General features: G+C 37.1%; 2 protein-coding genes across 3 annotated transcripts in view; one reads left to right on the forward strand and one right to left on the reverse strand.

Moving 5' to 3' along the window:
- Window positions 1-23,514, forward strand: part of cep89 (centrosomal protein 89) — a 66,133-nt gene that overhangs the window by 33,647 nt on the left and 8,972 nt on the right. For both annotated transcript variants that reach the window (XM_073812644.1, XM_065289522.1), the window contains exon 19: window positions 22,649-22,818. In XM_073812644.1, the coding sequence (XP_073668745.1) occupies window positions 22,649-22,818 (170 nt within the window). The remainder of the gene's footprint in view (window positions 1-22,648; window positions 22,819-23,514) is intronic.
- On the reverse strand, window positions 864-22,653 carry LOC135778878 (E3 ubiquitin-protein ligase RNF182). The gene is made up of 2 exons (XM_065289524.2): window positions 22,509-22,653; window positions 864-2,216 (listed from the first exon to the last, which is right to left on the reverse strand). The coding sequence occupies exon 2, from the start codon at window positions 2,203-2,205 to the stop codon at window positions 1,429-1,431; it is 777 nt and encodes a 258-aa protein (XP_065145596.1). The 5' UTR covers window positions 2,206-2,216; window positions 22,509-22,653; the 3' UTR covers window positions 864-1,428.

The raw sequence follows: 23,514 nt of genomic DNA on the forward strand, positions 1-23,514 counted from the left end.
GTTGACATGACTTGTAAATCTGAGTTGATTTAACAAACAATTTTAAGGCAGCAAAGTATTTTTTACAGTGTGTGTAACAAATGACTGTGCAAATTCAAGACTCAATGAAACATTGTGCAATACTGCTGCTTCATTTTTATTTAAATGTTTCAAACAAACTAGTAGCAATATTTTTAGTTTGTCAGCACAAAAATTCAAAATTCAATTTAAGGTGTAACTTTGGACAATTTAAAGTGCAACTTTGTGCAAATGTATGTTGCTCAGCAAGTCACGCTTTACGCCAAGTTGCCATGACAGTTAAGGTTCCGTGTTGGCCAATATCGGACTAATAATGATACTGAATATCAGATCGACCAACCCCTAATTAAAAGTAACTTTAGTAGTACTTCAGTGCACCTGAAAAGGTTTATACCAAATACCAATAATACTTTAATTGATATTTAAGGTATATTGAAATAAATAGCACAGTTGTGTACACTTAGATGTTCTTAACTTAATCTTAACTAAAAACTAATTTGGTATATTTGTATATTAGCTACAAAATTATTAAGCAGAAATAGTACATTTACTAAGTGTATTTAAAAAAGTGTATTTTAGTGCACTTTTTTCCACACAGATGGCATTTGTTAACTTGTAACCCCCCACCACCACCTCACTTATTTGAAAACCCTGGCTATGGCCATGAGTGAGAAGGAGCATGTACAAAAAACTGTTGTAGTGAACTTGCCTTGTGTAATACATACAGGATTTTCATAGTTGTAATGTAACACTGACACACTCCAATGGGTCTGGAAGTGTCTTTCGTGCTAGGCCTTTTTAAACAGATGGACAGAACAACAATGTGATTCAAACCTTTTTATTTGAATTCCTTCTAACCCTAATGGATTCCCACACCTTCATTTTGCAATACCTAACAGTCTTTAACCAGACACATTTGATCAGTCTCAAACCAGTTCTGCTCATTGAGCCTTATGGTGACTGAGTGAATCAGGATGTGTGGTATATTTCATAGCAATGAGAATTATCCACTGTAAAACTATTTTTATGGACCATCTGTTCTGCTTTGCAATACACATTAAGCTTCCTTCAACTCTTCTTTGATAAACTCTTACCTGCGTTTCACATTCAGATCTCCATTGAAAATATTTTGGGTCAGATGTTTACTTCCCAGTGTCTGAGCTTGAAGGGTGTGTGCAGAGACTGTTTAAGCTAATAGTTTGCCCTCCAGTTTGACCTTTCTATTTAATAATTGACCATCCTCTTTTCAAAGCTGCTTGTGCACATCCCTTTTAAAGCCAGATTGCACCACTTGCATTTCGGAGCAAGGAGTTTCAGGGACTATTCTGATGTAGAGTGTTTTTTCTTATCTCCTCTCAGTGTGGTAAGATGAAGAAGCTTGTGGTTTTTCATTGGTGTACTTCATTCCAGTCACCCCCTGTTGGAGCAATCGCACATGCCCTGGCACAGACACTGGCAAAAGCCGTAGACCAGACAGACTGTGAGACTTGACGGCACCAAGCTCACACACACAATTCCCAGAGTCACTCTCTGAATCACTAGCAAGTAGATGCCAAGCGGCAACGAACCAAAGTAGAAAAATCCCAACAGCCACACCAGGACCCGCGGCACATGATTACAGAACTTGGAAAGTGCGTCTTGGTCCACCGTGCCACTGTTGGATGCTACAGAGACAGAGTCTTGACTGTGGTCGCCGTAGTAATCAGAACTACCATTTTGGCTGGGCGAACGTTGCTGGTCCCGCTGTACCTCCATTATAGTGATGACCAGACAGTTTGAAGAGTCGTGGGAGGGGCTCTCATTGGAGGAAAGGCTCTTGGGTGTCAGCACTACCTCCTTACTGTGGTCCGAGCTCCACGACTTGTCCCGCACCGCCAGACGGGACATGATGTTTGAGTCATCTGGGAGTCCGGCCACTTCGAACTCGCTTACCTGTGTTTCGTGACGGCAGAACGGGCAGCTGATGGAGCTGGAGCCATCGCCCATGTCCAGGATTTTATTGAGGCATCTGGCACACACGCGGTGCAGGCAGTCCAGAATCTTGGGCCTGCGGCTGTGCGCATTAAATCGCTGGTAGCAGATTTTGCACTCCAGCTCATCGTTGGTGGTGCCGTTGAGGCTGGTGTTAACATCAGCACTGGCATTGGCAGAGATGTCCTCCGATCCAGCCTGAGCACAGCTCATCATGGCCTCATGCTCTAGGAAACAGGAACAGGATTTACGCATATGAGTTTCACACAAAATACGACAACATGCACAGTTAGAATGATACAGTATAGGAATTAGCTTATGGCATATTTCAGAATCTACATATTAACAAGCGGATTTATGATGCTTTGTGTATGTGTTTTCCTTACAATCTTATCTTTAAACATTGCATAATAGTAAGTTACAATTTGAATGACCATTAAAAGGATTTACATCACCTCCTTTAAACCAAAATAAGCTGGCAATAAGAATGACTGACATCATGACAAAAGTGTTGTAAAGATTTCAGACTGAAAGTGGTTCAAACTGTTTGCAATCGTGCATTAATGCAGTGTCACTCTAACACCAGTTCTATTAAGTTTTTTTTTTTGCCATTTTTTTTATTGCTCTAAGAACCATACAAAAAACCAAACAATATTCAAGATACAAATCTTAATAGTTTACAAAGAAGTCCAAATAGCAACATAAAATATAAGTAAACATCATAAACCTAGGTAACACAAAGAAAATAAATACAAAATTAAAAAATATAAATAAATAAAAAATGTACACAAGGGGGTTATCATCAAAAAATACCTTAAGAAGATTATACAATTTAAGGGCTTTTTTGTTATACACACTAAAAAAAAATGATTCATTCAATTTACTCAATTTTTTTAAGGTAAGTGGTTGCAATCAATTTATTTAAGCTACAATTAAACAAAAAAAGATTAGTAACGTAAAATGAAATAATGAAAAATTTGTTTAAATGTAGCTTAAATAAATTGATTGCAACCACTTACCTTAAAAAATTTAGTAAATTGAATGAATAATTTTTTTCAGTGCACAAGTCTTAACGACTTGAAGAAGATTATCAAATCTTTATGGAAAAGTATGAATGTGGGAGGATTCTTAAAGAATCTGCATTTGTGTATTAAGTAATTGGCCAACAGCACAACATTGTTCACCAAGAATCCATGATCATAATTCAAAGAAAAAGACAAATATTTTATAGTTTGTCTTTCGGGAAATCAAATATAAGAGGTCTCTTTTTAACTTTACAAGGGAAAGCCTCCATATTTTACCAATGTTCTTAAAACTTTAATCTTGCAGCCCTCCTCTGTAAAAATTAAAGCCAGACATGCTTAGATAATGTGTACAATGGACCAGACACCTTTATCTATCCAGTCCTGAAAGAACACTGATTTCCTATTAATAAGGATACACTTATTATTCCACAAAGAACAACTATGTGGGGGAAAAATTTGTTTGTATATCAGTTTCCAATACAATAATACCTGACTAAGAAGATAATTTACACTTTAGATTTGATGGCTCAAAATCACATCTCAAAAGAAAATCAATGCCCCCAAAAGAATCAAAGATTTTTGAAGAAAAACTAGAGCAAACAGAATGATTATTCCTAAGGAAAGCTTACAGCCATCTCAATTTAAGTGTGCCATTCATAACATCAAAATCAATAAAATTACGTGAAAAATAGTAAAGATATTCAGCTGCTAAATGTTTTGGGGAGTCAGCTATTAATAAGTCAACTAGCAGACGATACTACTCTGTTTCTTAAGGATGCAGAGCAGATCCCAGCTGCTATTAATTTAGTGTCACATTTTTCCAAAGCTTCTGGTTTGGTTAAATTTAAAAAAGTGTGAGTTGATGGCAGTGCATAATCGGACTGAATCTCAATTATTTAATATTCCTTTAAAAAATGAGGTAAAATATTTAGGTATTATTACTAAAGACACAAAAACACAAACACCATTACATAAGAAAATCAGATGTAGTAAAGCCAATCAGTGAACCAGTGCTATTAAGTTTTCATACAAGCTTCTTACTGTGCTACGTGTTTCTCACAGTCAACTCTCTAAGGATTTAATTAGACTGCTTTGTTAATTGCTGTTTATGAGATAAATTACAGAAAGATTTGTGGTGATTTTCGCTTCATTGTCTTGGGAAGTCAACTAGTTTCATCTCCCTGATGTCACCATGTTATACAGAAGGAAGAGATGCAATAGTTGTAGTAATGACATAGCAGGCCTTTGGGCAAAGAACATGCTGCTCCGGCGCACAGACCTTTCTCTATTATTAATGACAACAAAACCCCTGCATAATTGTATTTCAGAGAGGAACGAGAGAACTTGTTTTGGTTTGCTGGATAAAGAAATATAGCCAGGCTGTCAAATAAAGGACAACAAAGCGACAGGATTGCTGGTTCATGCTATATTAGTTTAGCCTTTTAAGATTACAGATTAACACAGAGTCACTGTTATGTTGTATGCTACAAGCCTTTTGTTAGTATGTGGGAAAAACCCTTCAAATGCCTTAAACTGTGTTAAAAAATAGATTTTACTACGTTTGAGAACACTTAAGAGCAACGATTGATGTCGTCATGGAAAAGTACTACTGTATTTGTGAGTCAAATAGGGTTTCCTCTTTCTGTCTCTTATTCACTTTCTCTTGGCAGTAATCACATAAGCAGTTTTCACTTGCATTTTCAGAAAACTGCTGTGCTCTAATTTCTCTGTCTCTACTGAAAGGTCATCTTATTTTACATTTCAAATCCAATATAAGAAGCTCATTTGTAACTTAAATGGACAAAACCAATTTCGTCATTGTAATTGTATCTCATCACCAAATGCTTTGAAATAGAGGCCTAATGAATGTCGTGGACTTTCAATAATAAATGTCACGTCAACCATTTCATGTTACTCAGGACAGTAAAATGTTGACAAATTCAGTGGAGCAATCTGTTAATGTTAAGTGATTTTAGGCTTAAAAGCACAGCAGAAAATGTTATTGAAATAATTGATCTGTATTTTTTTTTTACACGGCTTGTTGGAATGCTTGATTCTGATTGGCCAGTTGCGACATTTGCAGGTTTGTTATTTCCAGATAAACAACCACTCAAAACTTATAACACATGGTAACCTGGATGCTGCATATAATTTTGACAGGTACAGTTTAATATTACACAAAAATTTAATATGTCTTTTAATAAGATATATGACATTATATTTACAAATGGTGGAACCAAATAACATGTTTGTGACATTTGAACGTCATGGCTGGGTATCGATTCAGATGCTCCAGATTGATTCGATTTCGATTCACAAGCTATTGATTCGATTTTCGATTACTATTCTCAGTGAACATAAGTTTACAAGGGTAATCAATAAAAAAAAATTTGATGCAAGATGAAAAAAGTCAGAACAGTCGAGTGGAGAAGACTAGTTATTAGATTAACGTTAATCTTACGTTCAATGTTTGCGGATATACATATGCAAAAAAAAAAAAATCAATTTGTGGCTTTTGAGAATCCATTTTGAATCGACCACGTAAAAAAAAGAAACGATTAATCGAAAAATCTATTTTATCCCAGCCCTAGTCACGTCTTGAAACTTAAAATAAACAGGTTTTTCTCATGGAAGGTCTTCATTTGTTAAAAAAAGTATTTGTCAAATCAATATTTAATGTTCCTTACCTTACTTATGAGGTAAATAGCCGTGTAATAAGCTGAATAATGTACAGGCAGCGTGTTGTTATAAGCCCCTTCAGTTACATACAATGAATTTAAATGTGCTATCAAAATAAAATTGAAGTTGAAGTGGAAGTCCATTATCCGTTACATAAAGGCTCACAGCTGAACATAGAAGTTGTAAGAGCATCGCGTTATGGGTTATGGGTTCAGTCCCAGGAAACACACATTGAATTCTAGCTATTAATTTTATCTGTATATTATAAGTCACTTTGGACAAAGTGTGCCAGATGCATAAATCTAAATGTGTGACAATTTCTTTCTCCTACCTCAGTGGCACAAAACCTAATCCCAAAGAGGATTATTTAGCTGCTCTTTAAGTATATTGATTTAATGTTTTCTATTCAACCATTTTTCTTACGCTAACAGTGACATTTATTTAGTTTACAGGAAAGAACGCGTTTCTAAACCTTTCAGACTGGAGAGTTAACAAATAAATAAAATGGTGTTTTGTTATTGCCTCCACACAGCAAAGCAGACACACACCAATGTGTGGTTGTTTTGTCAGCACAGATATGGGCACAGTTTGGTTCTTTTATTTTTGTTAGCTTAAGCCCTTTCTATGAAGACTGAGTGACAAAGCACACAGCAGCTAATGGTGAGCTGTCTACAGGTTCTACAGAGATAAAGCACTGCTGTGGTTTAGACACACAGCACATATTTCCGAAGCATTTAGCACTTGCAGTAATCATACTGCTCCTTTACAATTCCTGGAGATATGCAAATCTGTGTTTGTACACTGTCAGAATTTTCGTTGTATTTTAATTTTGCTGTAACTTACTGGCAGCACTATTGCCAGTAAGTTACTGTAAGAGTTTTTTTACCGTAAAACAACTGTAGATGTGTTTTACACAGTGATGCCCTTCCCACAATTTCCTTGTACAGTATAATGTCGTTACTGTAGCTTAGTTTTATTACAGTAACTGTACTGTAATTACAATTTGTTTAATGATAATGATCTTGTTGCATAATGCTACTTAATGCTACTGAATTCCAAATAAACAACATTAGTGTATAGCAGTATTTTTTTATATTCTTAATATTTTTATTAACATTGTTATTAAAACTCAATATTGATTTTTAAAAATGCATTTTAATAAAGAACAGAAAAAACACATTACTCTGGACAGGAATGCTGGCAATGGTGTACTGCTGAGAGTTGATCTGAAAAAAAAATCACAGGGAAAATTATAGAAAGTTCATGAGTTTATCTAATTTACATGTTTAGGTTTCTGTTTGAATTGATTTTATGGGCACAAAAATCGTCTACCCAAATGAATTGTGGAATCCCCTTAAAAAAAAAAAAAAAAAAAAAAAAAAAAAAAATATATATATATATATATATATATATATATATATATATATATATATATATATATATATATATATATATATATATATATATATGTCTTAATAAAAATCTTTATTAAAGTAAAATCACTCAAGTACATTTACATTTCTGGATTTGCAGACGCTTTTATCCATACTGACATACAGTGCATATCAAAGTATACATTTTTTCAACGGGTGTTCTCACACTGTAAAAAGATTCCGTAGAAATTACAGTATTACTGGCAGCTGGATGCCAGTAACTTACTGTAAATTTAAATTTATGTTATTTACTGACAACAGTTTGTTCAAAGTTAAATGAACATTAAACATTAACAAGTCTTTGTCTTACAGAATAAAAATATAAAATAACAGCCTCATGCAAAGCATTCTGGGAACCAAAAATCCTCATCAACCTTTTTCTGGGTTTTTCTTTCAGATTTTGTTTCCCAGAATGCTTTGCTTGAGGCTGTTATTTTAGTTTTATTCTGTAAAGATACAGACTTGCTAATGTTTAATTTTCATTTAACTTTGAACAAACTGTTGCAGGTAATTAACATAAATTTAAATCTACAGTAAGTTACTGGCATCCAGCTGCCAGTAATACTGTAAATTCTACGGAATCTTTTTACAGTGCAGGGTTCAAACTGTGACCTTTTGCGCTGCTAACACATTGCTGTACCAAAGATATGTAGAGATGGAATTTTCCTCTGAATAAGTAAGGCATCTATGTTGAACCATTTATGTGGAAAAAATATGTTTTTTTTTTAATCAGAACAAACGTAGTAGATATATGACTTGTTTAGATTACATTTTCTTTGGCTATATGACTTTATGATGTACTTCTAACTGTCATATTGATGTATAATGACAGATCTGCTCTGATGCTGTGATCACAGACATCACATTTATCCTCGCATAGTAGCGGGGCAAAGCACAATGCATGTACAGACAATTACTCAAATAACTGCAATTTTATAGTTTAAACCGTGATGGTGATAGAGAGGCAGTGTCTGTACAAAATATGTTTGGTTAAAGAGATTTAGTGGATTTTGTCATTGTTTAACTCTTTCCCCGCTATTGGCGAGATATCTTGTCAATTAAAAGAAAACATTTCCCACCCAATGATGCTTTCCTGGCGAGTTTTTACGGTAATCTGTGACTACGCTTTTACCCAATTTATAAAAAAGCTGAAGCAAAAACAAATGTAATTAATTTTACACTCTGTGTATGTTTTAATAATAATTCTGAATCTGATCCCTAACAAAATTCCTTTACAGAAATGCTATTATTTCAGGTTTTTGCACAAAATGTGGCTTTTTTGAAGAAACCTACACATGAATGTAGGATGAAACTTTTTTCCGTTTTGTTTGTTTGTTTCTTTGTTTGTTTAAAAGCAGATGGCCTGTTCTTTCATTTGATATGTTTGTATGTTAATATACAGTATTTGTATAAGTTGGTGGGCAACTTTTAAAAAAAAAGACTGGTTGGGAAAGAGTTAATATTATTGTCTTATTATATTGCGTGAAGCAAGCCTGAGTCCTTGGTCCGGTTCTCTTTAACCTGTTTTTCACCTAAGTGCTGCTATACACTGTGAGAGACCTAAACTTTGACATGTTTATCAGGTACCGCCTTGACTGATTAATATTCGATCTCCGCCGCCTGGCTGCCAAAACAAAGACTCTAGAGAGGCTCATCACAGAAGCTCTCTTTGCAGATCACTGTGCTCTCATGGTACACCAAGAGAACCATCTTCAGACCATTGTAGACAGATTCTCTATAGCAAAAAAGCTCGTTGGCTTAACTATTAGCCTCAGCAAATCTGAAGTTCGCTACCAGGCTGCACCAGGGAGAGCTGTAGTGTAGACCAGCCAAGCATCACCATTGATGGCACTTAGCTTTCAAATGTCACCATCTTCAAGTACCTGGGAAGCCTGATCCCTGGACCAGGAGATCAATATCAAAGTTCAAAAGGCTAGCTAAGGTCTTGGGAGGCTGCACTCCAAAGTTCTATAACATAGCGGCATCTGGCAATCTACCAAGCTTATTGTGTAGAGAGAAGTGGTCCTCTCATCGCTTCTGTATGGCTGCGAAAAAGTTACCTTCCAAGAAGACCTGGACAAAGCTGGCTCAACAAGCATTGAAGCCACGATTCTGAAAATGCAGCTCCAATGGTCTGGCCATGTTATCTGCATGGACCCGTGGAGGATGCCAAAGCAAGCATTCTTGGGTCCAGACATCGAGGGCGCCCAAAGAAAAGATTTACTGTAAAGATAACCTTAAGTTACATCTGAAATGGGCTGACTTGAATCTAAAGGAGTTGGAGTTTGCTGCCCTTGATAAGGGCGGCTGGGGCACCTTAATTAAAAATGCAGACAATTCATTTGAAGAGGACTGTCATCACCATCTTGCAGCTGCAAGAGAGCGTAGACACAGAGCAGCTGCTGCCTTTGCCCAAAATACTGCCGAACTTTGTCCCCTTTTCAACCGTTTTTGTACTTTTGTCCTTGGGCTTCAAAGCCACATGAGAATCCACAGATGACTGCACAAAGATTTGTCATTCTCGACTTCGAGAGACTCCCTGAACTATGCACATTAAGTGTTTTGCCTCTTGTTGTCCTGATTTATTCAGATTGTTTTGTAATATTTTATTGAAAACAGATATAGTTGAGATAAATGTTATTTTATAGAAGCAGTGGAAAGGTGACAGCTACCAAACACAACATTTTAAAACATTTTAAACTACGACAACACAAAGTAAATGTATGGCTTCTATTAACGGTCAAAATTATTTTAAAACTTAAGGGGTTTCCTTTAAATACACTATTTCATGGTTTTATCATAAGGTGAAATTTGAATGCACTTCTTACCTTTTACTTAACTTTCTAGTCAGTCCCCTTAAGCGTAGACAAACGGTGACTTTAAATTTGCAGTTTGCACGTGAACTTGCTACTGCTCAAACAAGCAAACTGAGGAGGCTTCCAAGCAGGGTTGCCAGGTCTGTGTAACAAAACCACCCCAATTGCCGATCAAAACTGGCTCAATACTGCCCAGTAACACTTATTTACCTAATATACATATTTTACAGTCAATATTACGTATCATCCACAATTTCCTGTCAAAAAGTGTTCTGGTCTGAATACCATTTTTTTTTTTAGCTTTAAAGCACATACATAGTACATATTAGCGTTCTAGAAATGGACCCGAAATGACCCGTATTACTTTAAATCCGAACCCGACGTGCATAAATACGTTGTTTTTTTTTTTAAAGAAAGACCCGAACCGAGAAAATTAGACCTGAGTCTGACCTGAACCAGTGGTATTTTTTTACTTGACTGGACTCAAATGTAAACGGCACAGTGTGCAGTCTGCAGCCCCGCACGCAGCAGTCAGACAGAAAGAAACCCCACTGGTTTCGCAACCAATTTGGTGAGCTGCTCCATTTGTTTTACTTTGTTATCTGAAGACGACACCCAGGTAACCGCTAAAATGTACATTTAAAATTGACTGACAGCTCTGTCTCAACGAAAATTGACCTACCGCCAGCCACACAATGTCACAAGTGCTCTTGGCAAACAGAGGTTTGAAAAGGACATTGACGCACACACGCGAGAGAGTTCGGGTTTTCGGGTCCGTTTGGCAAAAACACAATTTTAAACTACCCGAGACCCGATGCCACTAATACTAATACTATACCCGACCCGTGTCGGAGGCACACGCGATACTTTTGGACCCGAACTCGATCGGGTCTTGGGTCTGACCTCGGGTTTTCGGATCTAAGTGGACCTGTAAAGACCTCTAGTAATAAAGGCAGGAATAGGAATCTCTGTGTGTTTGTCTGTCTGCATTTTTACTATGTCGAGGATCGTTTATCTTATGGACTTCAAGCGTGGCAGGTGTGTTGCTGCAGACCCAAGTGGTGAAGGGTGAACTTTTAAAAAACTACAGATCAGCACGAACCGGAAGCGACACCCTACTTTACGCACTAGTGATACAAAACACAGGTCTGTTAAGAGAGCAATAGGTTTAATAAGGTAACCTAACATTTTTCTAACAAACAAATTAAAGTTTAAAATACTTTCAATATCAAGTTTATTAACTTGCCCTCAGGCCATATGTTAGAACCATTAGAACAATACAGAAGATATTTTGCAGAAACCCCAGTACTCATATAATGCAAGTCAATGAATCCGCCACTTTGAGAGCTCAAAAGCAGATATATACAATACAAACAATAATACAATATAATCTCCATGACTCCTGGTGACATATTTTGACTTCTTTTGAAGCAAATTGGTCACTTTTTGCAAGAAATTGAATGTAATTTACAACATTATTGGTGTTAATGCAGAACCTCTACCTAGCAGGAAGTCCGCTTTACGAGGTGCAATCTCGTGGTGTTTGGTGGAAAACCAGTCTTGGCACCATCTATAGAGCGGGAGCGTAAAGCGCACTTAGAGGCTCTGCATTAACGCTAATAATGTTGCCAAAAAGGAATATTAGAATCTCAAAATTGAAATTTGAATATCAACTCATCAAACAAATATTTCCGTAATCAAATATTCTGGTCCTGCACTAGTGTGCACAGTGTTTCCATAAGCAAAATCATCTTACCTTAAGATTGAGAGCAACAGTAAGTAGTCCAATCTTGCGGGAGCCCTCAGACATGGCAACCATGCTTCAGAGACCTATTTCAGCCTTAAATGGCTTTTAAGGTTGCCTCTGCGGATGAATTTTATTCAAAGGCAAATGCAATGGAGAAACTCTGTATTGTTATAAATATGCTAAATACATGGTCATCTTATTTTTTTACTGCAGTACTGACACTACAGTACTAATACCACAGATGTCCCAAAGTACAATGTTACTGTAAAATAAAAAAATGCCCATAATGCAATATGCAATAAACTGTATTAAAATATGGAATTTTTCTTGGGAATTTTGTGGCAAATAACTGTAGAAGTTACAGCAAAGTTTAACAGTGTGTGATCAAAAGCTTGCGTAGATCAGTCAGAGTCCTTTTCATCACATCCACAAACACCCACAGCATTCATTAAGTTGCTTTCAAGTGCAATCACTTCAGCTTCTTAAATTTAGCCTCGCTCGACTTGCTCTCTGGAGACCTGAGAAGCTGTCAATTCAATTACTAGCACAGGTTTTTTTGGTGGGAAACAAAATGAGGGGCTGTGAGTGATTAACCGTTTTAATAATATAGATGATAAAGATATAGATGATGATAAATTTGAAAAGGGAAGCTCACTGGATCCTCTGTTGGCACATGATGCTGTGCTAATATTTTAGTATTTAAGACTGTGCTTTAATTCTACATTACTAGGCCTGTTTTACAAAGCTGGACTCGCATGTTGTTATACAACTAGCAAACGATTCAAGATAAATTTCTTCAGCCATATGAGCCATCAACATGAAACTGATTATCTGGAGCATTTGGCTTTGACAGGGTTCAACCAAAAGGGGTAATGGTGGGGGTCTGCGAAACCCTATACCTCCGTATTTTCAGCAATTATGACATGATTGCCTATTTGATTGCCGTTTGTCTAGTGCATATTCTCAATAAAACACAAGTCTTAGCTCATCTTCTCATAACTGCGAAATTTAATACGAACATTTGTTTACTAATAATGTTATACTGCATCCGTTTTATTGAACGTGATCATTTACCTCATTAGTTTGGACAGTAACTCTTCTGAGCAGAGACACTAATGTCTATCTAACATCTTTATTACTTGCACTTTTTTACAGTACAGGAAATTACATTTGACAATCACATTTGTTTAGTCTTCTACAAAAACAACAAAAAGATGAAGTGTTGTTATTTGCTTTTGAGCAGTTTTGTTCATATACAGAGAGATATGTACCAAGAGGTTAGTAAATGTTTTGGGTTTCTTTTACTTTTTCAGCAAACAGTCTGATGTATTTGAATCACTTTAATAATAATAATACACATACCTCTGTGGCAGACATTTCTAAGCAATCATTTTGCACCCCTCAACAGTTTTCATTTTATTAATGCATACACCAACTCTGTTATTAATCTATGACAGCTTTCAATTAAAAATGAATTCTGAGAGTCTTTATCTTGTGTATTAAAATTTTGTAGATGTTTTAACTGTAAGTCACGTCTGGCTGAACAAGCAATATTCTCTCGGCCTGTATCTCCAGCCAGTATAGGTGTTGCCTGTTTTCTTTGCACATTTAGCCACCTACCCTGACTATAAACACATGTAAGGCTTAATAGATTAACACAGGGATTGGTTATGGGAATTGGGAATGTAAAATTTAAAAATGTACAAATGTTTCAACTTTAAAAAAAATAGTTTCGCTCTGAGGTCGGCATTTATGCATTCTGACTTTTTAAAACAGTTTAAAAGTTGTTTCCTCATGCTAAACAAATGCAAAGTGTCAAATAATCAGTTGGACTTGTTACGAGTATTTCTGTGCCGAATGCACTTTGCCAGGATTTGTACAAGATTTTGAAAGTTTTTTTTCGAATACCGGTCCAGCTGACGTGTCAGGGAAAGCCATACGTATCACTTCTTTTTATGGGCACTTCCACAGAATCCCACATGTCAATTTTCGGGAGAGCAAGAACCGAGGACGTTAAGTCACATGCATCACTTCACCCAACAGCTTTGTTTTAGATCAAGACTCAACAATGACACAAAAGTAGGTGTTTTTGGATGTAAGGAGATGTATGTGTGTTTGTTTTTTACGCTGGATTTCATTGAAAAGTCCCAATCGGGTCATGAGTTGCAGTCTAATGCTACGTTTACACCAGCCGCGGTAGAGGTGGCAAGCTCGGGTGATTTACATGTTAAGTCAATGCAAAGACGCGATTACACGCAGATTATTATGCTGCGGCGCAAATTGAGCGTTGCAGCGGGAAACGCGCGAGTTGAAAAATCTGAACTTCGGCGGATTTCTGCACCGCATTAACCAATGGCTGTAGTAGTGACATGATTACAGAAAGCGAGCAGAGTGGCGTGGTCTCCGCGGAGTCGCAGAAGCCCCTCCGATGAAGCGAATTTCCGTGTGAATTTCTCGAATTACTAGAATTTCACACGCGCCTTTCACGCACGTATAATCAGCAGTGAAGCAACACAGACAGAGAAAGTTATTTAAAATTTTTTTTACTTTATCTACTTTTTCAGCACAGCTACCGCATCCGTGTACTATAGTAGTCAACGTCCCTTTAAACAACGTACTTGTGCCTTAACTCCTTAACTGAACCCATCTCACCTCAAGGTCTGAACAGTAAGAGATTCAAGTATTTTAAATGTCTGTAAAGAGATTAAAAGGAAATGAAATAAAAGAGACAATGACAGGCCAGTATCAGTGCGGTTACAGAAAGCAGAGTTATGCATATGTCAGTAGGAGCGTTTGCTGTTTGGCCTTGTTGAAAGTCAGACTGGAGGTCTGCACAGCTAATCTGTTCTGCCAGCTAAAATAATTGGATCTGCACAGTATGTCAAAGCATTGATTAGGACCATGTCATCATTTCTGTATGGTTACGAAGCGAGAGGGAGAAATGTATTTGGCACCATACAAAAATCCTTATGTGAACACTGGGAAACATTTGTTTCTCATCAGCTCCTGTAAAGGGGATTAAATGTATTTTTCTGTGATGTGTTATAACTTATGTGTTGGTTATATTTGTGCATATTAGGAAAGAATTTACATTATAGCTATATAAAGCTCAGAATAGTATTGCAATACATGTTTGAGATTTATTCACTTTAGGTAAGATAAAATGCATTCTTACTACCTAAATCTGTAAGTGACTATGTCTTATTTTTTGCTGAATCACCAGTAAAGGGGGACAGTTAGATTCCCTGCAAGCTCCAGGTGCATTAACAAGTTGTTCGTACTGTGTGTGTTTATTTTTGCATCCTATTAACCAGTTTACCTATGTGTCTGTCTGCCTGTTAGTTATATAGGCATTATATAACCCGAGTACTCACTCCTTGCACACGCATGCCCAACTAATACAGATACACATTAGGCTCAGGTAGTTTTGTAGGTACTGTATTTGTTTAGAATAATACATCAAGCCTGAAGGATTTTAGTGAATTAAAGTTTAACCTCCAACACCCTGCAGATTAGATGGATATAGTCCAGATGGCCGAAACTTAATCTGGATAAGATTATTAATTCAGGTTTGTCTTTCTGTAGTCTCCAGCGATATCTAATACACTGATCTCTGTAATCTCCTACCTTATAATGAGTGTCAGTAAGTCTTAAAAATCTTCAGACTTCTTGCTCAAACAGTGCAGGCAGAGTAAAGATGCCATAGATCCCGTATTCAGCCTGTTTGTAAGTAACAAGTCCCTAAGGGAAGTGGCTGTTGGCTGTATGTGTGTGTGTTGTTTGCAGCAGACCTAACTCACAAGTCTGTAAGCGAGGCTCTTGGCTTCAAAGATGCTTTTGTTACCAAGATTTGAGGAAAAAGCTGTATAGGTTTTGTTTCTAAGTGGATGCTGTGTGGGAGGTTGGGAATAGATCGAGGCAAGGTTTCTAAAAACCTGCATTTGTTATGCTGTAATCTCTAGAGGCAAGGTCATTTGCAGTTCACTTGCACTTTAATATGTATACACGCTTATGTTCCTTGTGCAATACATTATAAATAGACACACAATCATTTTAAAGGGCACCTATTATGCCCATTTTTACAAGATAATATTATCCCTCATATTATACTTAACCGAACCGTACCCAAGTGCGGTTGTCCCCGTTCTTCTGCTGGTCTACACTCACAATACACTTTATAATCCGTACCCGAATATGATTGCGTCATTAAAAGATGTGATTGTTTAAAGGAAAACCGAAAGATATCCGCAATAGAGTTCATTATAATTATGAGTTTATGGCTTATTAGGTGTGTTTAAAATCATGCACACTGCGTTGATTGATTGGCGCATGACATTAAAGCAACACCAGAGCGATGCAAAGCAGACTGCTCCTAATATGCTTTAAAATTTCGCTCTAAATGTCACACACACCTTATCTGGGGTTGTTTAGGATTCTGTGAAACAAGACTGCGTATTGGTGGCACGACAGGGATTTGAGCAACTTCCTGAGTCGTAGCTGGGCGTAGACAGGCGCCTCCTGTCGGCGCTGGTGTGTGTATACTCATAGAAAACAATGTGTTAGATTTTTTTTTTTTTTTTTAGAACAGCGCTGCGCGTCCGGTGTGCGACCCCTCCCCCCCCCCCCTTACCACTCAGGAACATGCTCAAATCCCTGTCGCACCACAGAGCGCCACTCACATAGTTTAACATTAAATAACATCATATTTGTCCCAAATCATTAATGATTAACATTGGCTGCATTTTGAAGTAGACACTATCTGACTAATCTCGCGCTATTTAAATTGCACCTCCGGTTTACGATACATCCGAGTTGTCCTAGACGCGACTCGGCGCTGAGCTGCGCGTCCGGTGTGCAACCCCTTTAAGTCTCAGGTGTGCCCAGAATGTGTTTGTGAAGTTTCAGCTCAAAATACCCCACAGATCATTTATTATAGCATGTCCAAAATGCCCCCATTTGGGTGGGAGCAAAAACACGCTGTTTTATGTCTCCACCTTTAAATGCAAATGAGCTACTGCTGCTCATTCCCTTACTAAAAGAGACAGTGAGGCTTTCAGTTCAAATAGATCTGATTCCTGTGAATACAGTCTGAAACACTAGTATTTCACTATTGAGATATTATTGGCAATGTAAAAAGAAACTATAGTAACGCAGGACTGCAAGTCAGTGGCTGTAGGAGAGGCTTTGTCAGTGTGAGGTCACACTAACAAGGGAATCAAAACGGCATGTCTAATGAGAGTGCTTTAATTGTGTGTGGATTTTTTCAGTTGTAGGGTAGTTGTGTTCACACACTGCCAACACACATTTATGTCCAAACACCTTGTAAAAGTGAATTTTGCATAATACATGCCTCTTAAGTTCTAAGTTAAGATTAATTTGTTCTTCAGAATCTCAACATTTCTGTACATGAGGCATTGTTAGTTATTTAATGATTCTCTGAAATCATCATACAGAGCAGGCACCATAATACGTCACTTGGCACTATGGGATTTTTAGGATCTAATCAAGCCCTCTCTGCTCAAGGCTATAAATAGATTGGGGTTTCTATCTCTGGTTATGATGACACGAGATCTTCATTTTCTAAGAAAACCTTTACCCAACACTCGCTGTCTTTGAAATGTTCAAATCTTAGGATCTTCTAAATATAGCCTACCCAGTTTTACTATTCTAAATCTCATTTCATTGACATCAATCTGCCCTACATTTCCCCAGCATAGGGATACATAATGGCATTGAAATATAGGTGAAGACCTCTCAAAAACACCACATGGTTTGGTTTCTTCAAACTCTAGGACTTTCACAGCCTCCTAGTAAATGTCAAGACTCAAATCACACATTGTGGAGCTGATGATTGATGAAATATCTGCTGCTGATCTAAGCATCTCTTAACAGTCGATTTACTGCAGCAGCTTCATTAATCTCAAGTACCTTTATAAATATGCTTGCCTCTGACAGTCTCCAGCTGTATATAGTGAACATGTACACTACCACTTAATATATTAGATATGAACAACCCCAAACACAAGTTTGACAAGTTTGAAATTATTTTATGTGGTCTTTAAAACCTTTAGATGTAAAGGTTAATGCCTGAACGCTTGTCATTACTACATAATATAGTTTTATATTTTAGGCCACCAAATAATTGCTGTGTATAACACAGTTGAATCATTTTGTGTTGTTTTAAAAGCAGTTTCTTGATTATTATTTATGTATTTATTGATATATTGATAGTAGTAATAAAATAATGAATAAGTGGGTATCCAAACTTAATAACTGTTGTTTGAGCCTAGTAATGTAATGCTACAAGCTGAAGTGGCTATCAGACACTTTGTCCTTATGCATGCTTTAGGAAATTTTTCCTAAAACAACAGCTGTGCTCACTATCCCAAACAATATGCTGCCTCAAAACAATCTGTTAGTACTGAAATGTGTTTTTTAGTGCATCAATTTGGCAAGCTCAATTTTGTATCTTTGTCCTTGCAAGCTGTGAATATGAAATTTACAATGTCATAGATATTGTATAATATAATTCTAACTGCGTTAATATCTGTTGCATTTTACAATCTATTCATTCAATATTCCTAGTGCAATGCTCTGAAGTTGGGTCCTGGCTGGGCTTTTAGTTTTGTATGGTGGTCTTTCTCCAGTTTACCCACAATCCAAAGACATTGAGATTAGGTAAACTGGGAATACTAAATTGCTCTTACTAAAAACAAATATTGCGAACATTACTAAATAGTACAGACATTACTAAATACTATGGACATTACATTGCTTCTTGCCAAGGTTATAGCCATAAAAGAATGCTGTTAAAAAATGGGAAAATATAAAGGAATTAAAATTCTGCATCTCATTCTTCAGCTCAGCCTGCATTGAGATTAATGAAGTAAAATGAAAACTTTTCCGATATCAGGAGTTTCCAAGCAACCACTGTGGTTACAAAAGAAGCGTTCATTCAATCATAATACACAGATGTCTGTCATTCTTTATGTATGTGCTTTATCTCAAAACTGGGCTTACCTATTCATGGGTTTCAGGCATGTGACTTTTTTTGTTATGTTGCCATTTTGATGACCTTTGCATGGCTGATGCAAAGCGCTGTCGTCTAAATCCTACACCCACAATTAAAGACACTATTTTAGATGCATACGGTATTTTGTTAATTGATAAAATTCACTGAACTAAACATGAAAGCATGTTTTATATTTTTTCTTAGTTTATGTACAGAATATAAGGTGCATGTATTTTATAATCAATGTTTAATAATTAATTTGTTATTATAATTATTTATGATATACATATTTATTTAATAATTATTTTCTTATGTCTTGTGTATTTTCTGTAAATTCTGTAAATATGTCTGTATCCTCTGTTTCAGCCGCAACGACATAAACAAACTTAACTTCCGGTAGACTTCTGCAAAGGATCAATAACAACAGAGTCACTCTAGAGTAGATAGATGTCTGATAACAAGTAAATTACCTTAGTTCAAATCATAGCTAAAGCGTTTCAGCTACTACACTGAGGTAAAGTTACTATGTAAAATAAATGTATGTTAACAACAGATCACCTGCACAGCAGTGATCCATGTTCTTCTTATCCCCTTGTCTTCAGGAAACATGTTAATTTTCGACAATGTATTTGTTCCATAGATCAGGTTCTCCAATAGCCAGACCGATAAACAAGCATAGACCGGAAGTTAACTTCAGGCCAAGCGCGTAACCGTGTCAATGTGTATGTGTCTAATAAACCATCTATACTCATGCAAAATGGGCAAGTTTTAACGTTAGCTAGCTTGACAGAAAATGTTGTTTGTGTTTATCTAAAAAACACATTTTATACAAAACTGTATATTTTTTTTACATTTATAACAGTTTGGTTCATGTGGTAAAATTGAGAAACCTGAAATCTTTCTGTTTTTACGCCATGTTTTTTTTTTTCAAACAGATCAATAAATTTTTCAGTCTAGGCTGAAGTCAGTATTTACAATAACAAATGTCATGTCATAGCAGATTTGTGGCAGATTTGCTGTTTAGCACTGGTCTGTGTTCACTGTGTTAACTTCGATTTTCTCACTTTAGGTGAATAAGTATTTTAAGTAGAGCAATTTTACTTCTCACAGTGTTCAATGTGATGATTAAGTGCAGTAATTCTAAAAGGATCAGATCAGGACACATTTATGTAATGGAAAGTACATTAGAATTCTAACTCTGTACTGAAGCAACATAACATAATTCAGCTATATAATGTAAATACAGACAGCTGTATAACCTCTTGATGGCAGCAATTCATTAATTTAACACAACCCAAAGAAGGATGTTGCAATGCGCTCCTACAAATGGCGCCCGCTCCACTGTGATGTCTTGTAAAATCGATGAATATTGCCATACTTGTCTTTATCATTAAGTGTCTAAGACATGCTTTTTTGTTGTTTGCACCATAATAATCAATTCTGTGTAACTGGAACCTGTTGTACACATTACAAACATGGACAATTACTCTGCTTCATGTTAAAAAAAAAATATTTGGTTCTTTTCTTCCTAACCTCAAAATAGCTGGAAGAAATCTGAAAAAAGACAAACCAAAGCTCGGGTCTTAAGAGGTTAAACATAATAGTTCTTCTTTCTTGGAAAAAACAAGATAAAAAGTTAAACAGGAAATCCAAATACAGAACACAACAACCTTCAGATGTGTTTGGCACACCAAAAAGCATGGCCATCCAAATAGAAAGAACAAACCAATATTTAGACTTGGTTCAATTACTCTTGACAGTTTCCCATTGTATTCTGTACATTTTCTTTAAACTGCATTGTTGGAATCACCTGGTGCCTCTCTTGAGCCTAACTGCCTCTTAGAATAAGACTACAAGTATTCATTTTTAACAACACCAGTTTTGGCACATCATTACGATACTTCAGGAACATTGAGTTTGTTAGGACAAGCTCCATCATGGAAAGCATGGAGTCCAAATCAAGCGTGCCGCACAAGCCCTGAAATGTGAAGCCAAAACGTCTCGATCGCCCCCCAGTGAATGGTCCCAGTAAACCCCGCCTTCCCCATGTTATGCAATGGGACTTGAGACCAACTAAACAATTTAATTACACTTCAATTATCTTTATTCCGAAGCTGGTTCCTGTCATTTACTGTAGTATTTATCACGCTGATGTAAATTCAGGTGTTTGTTTTTAGTTAGTTAATGCTATAAAAATGGTGGTGTCACAACATGATTGACAGCTGTGATATGTGCATTTTGCGAGAGCAAGGGCGGGGCCTTGATTTCAGGGCTTTACTTCCTGCTCACTACTGTGCAGGACTGGTCCCGAAATCCCTACTGCACAAACTCAAGACGTCAGCGCCGTATCGGGACACTGGCGGCTTCACTTTTCACCAATGGAAGAGAGCGAATGGGCGGTGCCATCTTTTTTTACAGTCTATGGTCCAAATGGACAGAAAGGGCACTCCAAAGACAAAAAACATTACTCAGACAACACCATCCATTTACTGGTTAGATATTAAACTTCTTTAGAATCTCTAATTGACCCATGTTTTTCAAGTGAGAAAAGGCATAGCTTAAAACAATACAGCTGCTTTTAAACTTAAATAACTAGATTAGCACCACCTTCATAAATGTGCACATCACTTATTACAGCCCACTGAAAGAAAAGTATCATTGGCACACCATATTAGTTCTGTGGCTTGTCTGGTGGCTTCTCAGAGTCTCGTTGACCTGACCACACCACCACTAATACCTTTCATACACTCCCGAGTCTCACTTATGCTTTAGACAAAAAGAGAGAGGCATAGAGAGAGACAGACAGGATAGCAGTAATTGAATGCTCAAACACACACATACAGAAAGAGCTGTTGACTGAGACTTGTTTGTGTGGAGTGTTATTGATCAACAATGTGTGAGACAAAGATTGGACCTATGTGCTTTACTACCCCACTGAGTACAGTCAAGACACTCTCTGCCACACACATAAATCTTTTTCTCTCTGCGTGCTTATTCCCTGTACTATTCATCTTCTATTAATCACAAGGCATCTTAAAGAGAAATAAAAGAGATAGAGAAAATGTTTGCATGTCTATATGCACATATAAAAAAACTGTCATCATGGTTATTGTTAGGCGTACGTTCGTGCATTCCTCCCTCTGAGTCTTAATCAGTAACAAAGATAAAAAACTCTCACTGTATTTCTTACATTTTGCACGCTTAACATCTATTCTTCATCTTTTACTTTTTCTTAATATTTAATGTATTCTAACTTGGGTCACATCTTCCCTGGTGTATTTATGATCTGAACATATCTGACTTCTCGCGTCTACTCATGCAGCTGTAATTGCCTATATGACTATGAGTTACATCAACAGGCTGTCTCTCTCTGGAAAACACAGAAGCTGCGCAAATGTATGCGTGTTTGTTTATCTAAACAGCTCACATCTGTTTTGGCGGCAGACAGCCCAACATCTGTTCCTCGCTCAGTCACAGCTGCCCTGTGTCTGCGTTTGAGCAAATCACTGCAATATCACTTAACACACTATAATGTGTTGAGGACTCCACATCATACGTCTACATTAACACACGCATGGTTCGGCAGGATTGACCTTTAAACTGTTAAACGTACACTTTTTATTTGATAGGTTTACTTGATCTTAAAAGCTGGATCCATAATATTTCTGCATAACGGCTGATAACCATATATTCACGCATAGTTGTATTACCTGTGTGAGTGTCACTTGTCATGCATTGGTTAGACAGATAAAAAAACTCACATACATGTTTCACCCTGTCTACACAAGCCCATAATGTAGTCTTTACCGTGCTGTGTGGTCTCTGGCTCTGACTCCTCCAGGGTTATTGTCCTTTGATTGTTTGTTTGTTTGTTGTTTAAGTGATATTCCACTGTTCCTCAGCGCTTCCCACCGCAACTGTTTTCATCTCTCTCTCCGCTGCCCTAGGTGTACAAGCGGCAAGCGGCAGTGAACGTTGGTGTGCTGGGTCGCCGTCTCCGCGAACAAGAGGAGGACTTTGCAGGGAAAGCTGCGAGTTATCAGCGAGAGATCGGGCACCTGCAGAGTCAACTCAAAGACAGACAGGAACAACTGCATGGAGCTCTGCAGCAGAAGAGGTGATCCCCTCTCTCTCTCTCTCTCTCTCTCTCTCTCTCTCTCTTTCTCACACACACTTACACACATAAACGCTCTGCCCCTCGCTTAGTGTGAATGGAGGGATGCAGCAGAAGAGGTGAGAGCAGTAGTGGAGCAGCTGTCACAGAAGCACAGACCAATAACAGAGAGAGAGAGAGAGAGAGAGAGAGGAGGGGCTCTAGACAAGCAGAGACACAGCTGCAGACTCATCTGTCTAAATGTTCCTGTTCTCCTGCTTATGTGCTCTCCTAATTTTGTTCACTTTTCTAGCATTTTCTTCTTTTCTCTCATGTGACTGTGAGGCTGTTCTTTGAGTTTTATTAAAGTATTGTTTTTTTATAGGCATTTCAGTGCTTGAGTGAAACCAATGGCATATGCTATACATTTATCGTTTATAACATTGCAATAGATCTTTTGCTAAAGCTGTTTAGTTTAGTAAACAGCAAATCTTGTGTATGATTATCTGTTTGCAATACAAGAGACAACTTGCGCTGCCCACTGAATAGCAAGGAAACCATCTGAAAAAACTTGATATTGATTGATAAAGGGTTAATTTGTTCTTCTGACTCTGTATGGCTGTTTATGTGCGTCAGCGGTTAAGTGTGAATGACATGTGCAGCCTTGGAGCAGAAGAAAAATACTTGATACAACTCTCTTAGATTCTTAGAAATCATTAC

The sequence above is a fragment of the Paramisgurnus dabryanus genome, chromosome 2 (assembly GCF_030506205.2).
Source record: "Paramisgurnus dabryanus chromosome 2, PD_genome_1.1, whole genome shotgun sequence".
In the NCBI taxonomy this organism is placed as follows: Eukaryota; Metazoa; Chordata; class Actinopteri; order Cypriniformes; family Cobitidae; genus Paramisgurnus; species Paramisgurnus dabryanus.

Bases quoted from the DNA above. Each gene is read 5' to 3' on its own strand.
- LOC135778878 (XM_065289524.2), bottom strand. From the start codon at position 2,205: ATGATGAGCTGTGCTCAGGCTGGATCGGAGGACATCTCTGCCAATGCC.